Here is a 6,979-nt window from a genome sequence, read left to right on the forward strand (position 1 = left end):
TGTGTGGGAGATGTGTGGAAAGAAACGTAATATATATATATATATATATATTGACCCCTTCTCCACAGTTATACACCCGCATATATATATATATATATATACATATATGTGCATGTGTATGTGTGCGTGTGTGTGTGTGTGCCTCGTTGTGCATGTACATAGCTGTGAGGGGGGAGGGGCGCTGCTAGTGACTGCTGGCTCGTAGGCAAACACAAGAAACGCCCCTGCCTGCCCCGTTTTTCGCCCCACCCACACGCACACACTCAATAAGTAACGGGAGGGGGGGGGGAGGAGAGAAGAAGAACGAAACAAAGAACTTCACAGGCAGCAGCAGCAACAACAATAACAGCATTTGGGGGAAAAAAGAAAGTGAACTTCCTCCTTTAAAAAAAAAGTGGAGGACTTAAAGTGAGTAACGAAATCAATGATGGAGCAGCATCAACAAAAGAGGAGGAGCATGAGTTAAAGCTAAGGAGCACCACCAAACGAAGACAAGGGAAAGATCAAAGAAGAAATTAACGGAAAGAGACGAAAGGATACAAACGTCAAATAGGTGACGTATGTGTGTGTGCTAGAGAGAGAGGCAACAAAGAAACACATAACAAGAACAAGGAAGAGGGAGAAGGAGAAGGAGAAGGAGAAGGAGAGAAGAGGTCTGACGGGTAACAGCTGACATGTATGATGTATGCTTGCATCCGCGTGTGTAACAGGCACCCACATATACACACATACAGTCATGTGTGCGTGGGGCGCCCAAACGTGTGTGTGTTTTTTTTTGGGGGGGGTCTTTTTGGCAGAAAGCAGCGTCACCTTCTGTACTTGCGGTCACAGCCAGTTTTATGTCTGTGGGGAAAGGGAGCGATGCGTCGGCCACCAAAGGCGAGGACGAAGACGCAAAAAAAAAAAACGGCACCAGCAACAACGAAAAAAAAAGATACATAGGAGGGAAGAGGAAGGACCGAGTGAGTGCGAGAATGTAGTGAAGCTGAAGCAAACATTAACGCCTCCTCCCACCACCACCAAAGAAGGGGAAGCTGGGAGGAAGGAAGCTGTCGCTCTCTCTCGGCGCGTCTGTGTCTCTCTCTCTCTCTCTCTCTGTGTGTGTGTGTGTGTGAATGTACGTGTAAAACAATGGCGTGGAATGAATGACAGTCAAGGGAACAAACAAGAAGGGGGACCGACGAGGAGAGCACAGGGCTCTGCAAGCGAGTTGCTTGCCAGGAGTGCCCCGGGAGGGAGCAGCCACATGCGACGGCCGCCAACCCCTCCCCACCCTTTACCCACTCGAAGGGGAGGATGCTAGTGTGCATAACCAAAACGGTGGGAGGAAGTGGGGACAGGTTACATTGAAGAGGCGAGGGGTTGAAACGAAAAGGGAAAACCAAAAAAAAAAACGTGACGTTTTCGTTCTGTTGCAATTACTTAAGCCGTAGTCGCTTATCGCTAGCGGCGCACGTTTTCCAGCGCCATTTCTGTGTTTGATTTTTCTTTGTTACCACCGTGTTCGAGTGCGTGCCTTGCGGGGGTGCCCTGGAGAAGAAGAGGAGGGCGATATGCGGCGATGATGCCGCGGGCAACACCCCGTTGTGTCGTTTTTTTCCTCTTTTTCTTTGGCAACCGCGCTTCTTTCTCTTTTTTTATTTATTTAAAAACCTCTCCTACTTTCAGTCACCTTCTCTCTTTCTCACACACACTCTTTCTCCCTTTTCTTGGGCGCAGCATGGCCACAGCGTTTCAGTGCAATGACTGTGCTGGTGCCCCATCCGCTGTGTTGCTGTCATTGTCCTGTTTTGTTTCTTTTTCTTCTTGATTCTATCACTTCGTCGCCTTTCAACAAAACAAAAATCAAGAGCGACAACGGAAAATATTATGTTTTTTTTTTTTTACGGTTGCCTTTTGACACTCCCTCCCTTTCTTTGTTTATTCATGCTTGTCGATGCATTAGCCACCCCCCCACTGCCTCTTCGCTCCTTCTCTATGCGCATGTGCGCTTGCGTGTGCGTTTCTTCTTTTTTGTACTTGCCGAGGCTGTCTGCACTCCACCCGTTATGTCATCTCCCCTCTCGGCTCTTTCTTTTCTTCTCTGCTTCTTTGCATGAAGACATAAGCAAAGCTCGTCCGTTTTTATGTTCTCATCCCAGCGCCCACATGCACGTACTTTGCAGCACAAACACGCGGGAGCGTGCCGTTTTTGCATACATCAATAGAGAGGGAAGTGAGGTCTGCGCAGCGGGGGCTCTTCGAACTGGCATACGCGAGGGTTCATTATGAAGTATTGAGTTGGCAGTAACGTGACTGCTTTACACGCGCAAGGTGAGCCATCATGCCAACAAGACCGACGGCAACGGCAGTATGCAGTGATGGCGATATTTGGTGGTTGTTCTTGTTGTGGGACCCGAGAGGGGGGTGGCGCGGCATAGAACATGTCTTTTTCCAGTTGTAAGTACTACGTAATTTGTGTGCGTGCCTCTCCGAATTTTGCTGTGTGTTGTGTATTTGTATACCTTGTATCACTCTACCTTTTTCTCTCTCTTCCCCCCTCCCCTCCTCTTTCATGTATTGCATGCTTCCACTTTGTCTGTGTTCTTTTTTTTAAAGCTTTTTAAAGCTGTGTTGGACACTGAACGTAATGCGTCACACGTGTACTGAAGGGGAGGAAAAAGGGCTAGGCGAGGAACAGGGTAGCAGACAAAAACAACAGCAGTATATTGGCAAAGTGGGTGAGTGTGAAGATTGGGAACGAATACGAACCGGAGCATGGAAGGGAGTGGATATGGATAGGTCCCATCCCTCCGAAAGACAGCCCCTGCCTCACACTGGCACAGACCACAAGGGAGACGGCAAAGGTGCTGGGGGAAGCGACGCCGTGGAATGTCCACAGGGGAGCGGGATCGTTGCACCACGGAGCTACAGTGTGGACTGGGAGGATGTTGTTGGTGAGGGAGGCTTTGGTACCATCTGCCGTGGCCGGCACGTTAGCAGTGGCATGGAGGTGGGTGTCTTGACGTTTAAGGGGAGTTTGGAGAAGCGGGAGGAGCTTCTCCAGGAGGCCAAGAAGGGACTTGCATTGCTGCTGGAACAATGGCCGGACGCGATTCAACCGCTCGGAACCTTCGACACTAGTGAGAAGGATCTTGTGACCGTCATGTCCGTTCTACAGCTGCGGGGTGTAGAAGACATGAGGAGTTTCTTTGCATCTGGAGCAACTACGGCAGATAGCACAAATAAGGCGCGGACGTTGGAGGAGAAGCCTGCCACAAACGTGCCGGGGCAGCAACCGTGCTCCATTGGTTGCGCCGCCGTGGAGACAGTATGTCCGCGTCGCATCGATGAGGAGGAATGGAAAGGGCAAGGGGAGGAAGATGAACCGAAAGAAGACGAAGCTGAGACTGACTACACCGCTGCCGCAGTGGCGGCTAGTGACGAGAGGACGCAGGCGCTGCCTCTAGCCCCGGTCCCAACACTGTTGCCGAATCTGAAAGGAGCTGTGTACCTTCTTGGCGACTACGTGGTGGATCTGAACGCAATCTTGGGGAAGGGGAAGTTTGGAACGGTCTACCGTGGTTGGCACTGCAAGGAGGGCTATGAAGTGGCTGTAAAGATGCTTCAAGGGCCGGTAAGCAAGCATGCAAAACTGTCGATTGAACAGAAGGAGCTAAATCGCCTACAGAAGCTGGATCACCCCAATATTCTTCGCATGTTTGGCGTATTTCGACAAGAATTGAGGAGTAGTTCTGAGATAAGGCTGGCACTCGTCCTGGAGCTCTGTCGTGGGGGAGACTTGAAGGAGTTTCTTGCACGGCATGATCCCCTCTCAGAGCAGCAGGCAAAGCACGTCATGCGGCAGCTTGTGGATTTTTTTTGTTTTCTCAAAAGCAACCGCATGATGCATCGCGATTTAAAGCCTGCCAATATTCTTCTGACAACCAACAATATTGATGAGGCAGTGGTAAAGGTGGCAGACTGGGGCATGGCAAAGCAAACGCCGGCGCTTGGCAGCGGTTTGTGCGGCAAAAACATAGAGTCAATGTTTGAATCTGCTGTGGGAACGGCAGCCTACATGTCTCCAGAGCGTCTTTCACGTGAATCGTACGACTACCAGGCGGAGGTATGGGCGCTCGGAGTCATCATGTATGAATTGCTTTTTGCCAGACACCCCTACCTGCACGCCACCTCCTCGGTTCGCACGCCAGAGCAGCTGTTAAAGGCCATTACGTGTGCAGAGGAAGTGGACATGTTATGTAAAGTGTTTTGTTCCAATAAGAAACGAACGGACGGGGATGTGTTTCACCAAGCTCCATCGGAGGTTGCTCCCCTCTCACGTGAGTGCTACGAGCTTATGCGGCACATTTTAGATCCAAACTCGAAGACACGCTACACAATTGAACAGGTGCGGGCCCACCCGTGGATTTTCCAACCGGAGAAGATGTGTGCAACAGAGGAGGTACAGGCTGTGAAGACCGCAGTAGACACGGCTGCGACTGGCGCCAAGGCCATCATCACGGCAAAGGTACTAACTGCAGCAGAAGAAGAAGGTGCTGTGCCCGCCACCGCAGTCATCACAGCTAAAGAATTATCAACAGCAGGGATGGAAGCGTCGGTGCCGTCAATGACGGCTGCTGACCTCACGCGTCAAGCACTCTGTAGGGAGGAACAGGCGAGCATGGTGCACATCCAAGGTATTGGTTTTAACCTGAATGCGATGCAGCGTCAGCAATTCATTTATCAGGCTTTTCGAGACTATTTTTACATTTTGCGGCATAACGTCTTGGAGGCAGAAAATGACCCTGGACGCGGGCTCGTGTTGTTGTCATACGCGTGGGAGCTTTTCTGTGCGGCGTCGGTGGCGTCATTGCGGGAGGAACACCCTTTAACGGAAGGAATGGTATGTTCGGACGCCTCCAAAAGCGCGTGCGCCAATAACCGAGTTCCGCTGCGTTTTGCTCTTCCTGACGACATTAAGTTGATGGAAAACTACATTCAGGAAACCGCACAGCGGCTAAAAAGGAATTTGCCATTTATTACAACACAGAAAAAACTGGGCTCCGTGCCGCTGGGGTGTTCCACAGATAACGCACAAGGGCTAGAAACCTCTGTGGATTCCTTTGTAACACCATCTGTGGTCCCGCAAAAGTCGACGTACCCCACCGCGCACACACTGCTGTTCCAACGCACCGTGTCGCTCATTCGCATGGCCGCCACCGAGGAGCTTATGCTTGGTGACACAAACGAGCAAGACAGCGTCATGGAGGAAGAGGAGACACGAACTGAGGGCCAACGAGTTCGGCAGCAGCACATGTATGAACAAGCCATGGCCATCCTGCGGTTGATTCTCCAGCAAGTTGTTGTTTGTCGTCAGCTTCATGGCACTTGTCCTCCTGGTGGAATCGACATGGATGAGGGCAATACTGTGCAGGTATTGACGGTGCCCTTGTTTCCTGTTAAGGATGAGGCCGACCAACGTACCGTGCAGGCTCTCTTGCACACGGTAGAAAAGCATTACCGCCGTCTTGTGAACATTAAGTAAGGTACCAATGAGAGGGAAATGAATGCGGAAATAATTCGTTTTCCGAGGAAGCAGTAAGACCAAAGTGGGTATGAAGGTGTGTACGTGCGTGTGTGCGTGCGTGGGAGTTGTTCTCGCTTTGAGCCCTTTACGAGTGCTTCGGCTGCTGCTCTATGGACGTCGTTTCTTTTTTTTTTTTTCCTTTTCTCCTTTCCTCTATCTTTCTCTTTTTCTCTGTCTCTCTGTCTCTCTGTCTCTCTCTGCCTCTCTGTCTCTTACAGCGCCTCTCCTTCTCCTTCATTCCACTTAGGCGCCACCGTTATGTCGCTTTTTTCCGCCAGTCATCTCTGCAACTGCTGTGTCGGCGTGATGGTACGCGCCGCATCCCAACGTAAACACACATATTTTTTACTTCCCTCTGTGCTCTTCAATCTTTTATTATTATTGTGTGTGTTGTTGCCACATAACTTCTCACGACAGACAATATAACTTATGCCCATGATGGATGCGTGGGTCTCTCTCGTTGCAGCAACTGGGAGGTGCACCATCAACATGTGAAGGAACAAAGATAAGGCGGGAGCTGCGTTTTTCTTGGGAATCAAAGAGAAACGCTATTGGAGCGATTTGGGACCTACCATGTGCTGGAGTCACAGGCATACTTAACTCAGGGGTGGTCGGACCACAAGGGCACTGCTGGGCTTTGGAAACGGTTGAGCTTCGCCACATCACATTGTAGGGGACACCCACCCATCCGTATTGCCTGGATTCTCTGCGTTTACATGCGGTCGGGGGACGGGGGAGTCATCGCCCCACTTCGGTCTGCTGCTTGCATACCTCCTCTTGCGGTGGGTTGGCTGAAGATGCGATGAGGAGTGAAGTTTGTACGTGTGAGGTCGCCGCTCTGTGGGGTGGCGATGATGGTTTATCTGGAGCTGCATTCAAGAAATACTGCAGGCGGAGTTGCCACAACGCACCGCGCGGTTGGGGGTGTGAGCTCGTCGCTGGCTAGGGTAGACCAATGGAGGTTGCGGCACTGCAGCGAGGCAAGTGCCCACGCCGCCAGTTGTTTATGGCCCTGTGGCAGAAGGGAAGTTTGCCTTCTCATCATTTTAATTTTTTATCTGTTTTAGAAACAGATGAACCTCGTGCTTCTGCGTCTGTTTTCTTGGATAATGTCACGTGCGTCAAGTCAGGCGCGCGTAACCCATACGTTCCTTTCTAGAGATTTGCTGTATGCGGATTCCTTTTGACTGCCAATTGCCGTCTTTTTTTTTTCCTTCTCTGTCTCTGTCTCTGTCTCTGTCTCTGTCTGTGTGTGTGTGTGTGTGTGCCACTCTCCGCACACTTCTTTCTTCTTTGCCACATCCTATTTTTTCTCCTCCACTTAAACTATCTAATTGTGTGCATCTCCTAACTTACGTGTGTATTCTATTTTACGAGAGAAATTTGTGCATTTTTGCAGAGTTAGGATCC

The 6,979-nt window shown here is 50.5% G+C and overlaps 1 protein-coding gene and 1 pseudogene across 1 annotated transcript, besides 11 other annotated features; one reads left to right on the forward strand and one right to left on the reverse strand.

Moving 5' to 3' along the window:
- The first annotated feature begins 29 nt into the window (after positions 1–29).
- Positions 30–108: a microsatellite.
- Positions 108–141: a microsatellite.
- Positions 142–618: 477 nt separating this feature from the next.
- Positions 619–647: a microsatellite.
- A 161-nt stretch (positions 648–808) lies between these two features.
- TraAM80_09137 (hypothetical protein) lies at positions 809–1,021 on the reverse strand (annotated as a pseudogene).
- A 28-nt stretch (positions 1,022–1,049) lies between these two features.
- Positions 1,050–1,097: a microsatellite.
- Positions 1,097–1,125: a microsatellite.
- A 1,504-nt stretch (positions 1,126–2,629) lies between these two features.
- On the forward strand, positions 2,630–5,527 carry TraAM80_09138 (putative tyrosine protein kinase; the record flags this gene model as incomplete). The annotated part of the gene is made up of 1 exon (XM_029385840.1): positions 2,630–5,527. One exon carries the CDS (start codon positions 2,630–2,632, stop codon positions 5,525–5,527), a length of 2,898 nt encoding a protein of 965 aa, XP_029234330.1.
- A 76-nt stretch (positions 5,528–5,603) lies between these two features.
- Positions 5,604–5,630: a microsatellite.
- A 66-nt stretch (positions 5,631–5,696) lies between these two features.
- Positions 5,697–5,737: a microsatellite.
- Positions 5,738–5,782: a microsatellite.
- Positions 5,783–5,805: a microsatellite.
- A 979-nt stretch (positions 5,806–6,784) lies between these two features.
- Positions 6,785–6,817: a microsatellite.
- Positions 6,818–6,836: a microsatellite.
- The last annotated feature ends 143 nt before the right edge of the window (positions 6,837–6,979 follow it).

This window comes from Trypanosoma rangeli (assembly GCF_003719475.1).
Source record: "Trypanosoma rangeli strain AM80 chromosome Unknown Tra_15.4_contig_00521, whole genome shotgun sequence".
Lineage (NCBI taxonomy): Eukaryota > Euglenozoa > Kinetoplastea > Trypanosomatida > Trypanosomatidae > Trypanosoma > Trypanosoma rangeli.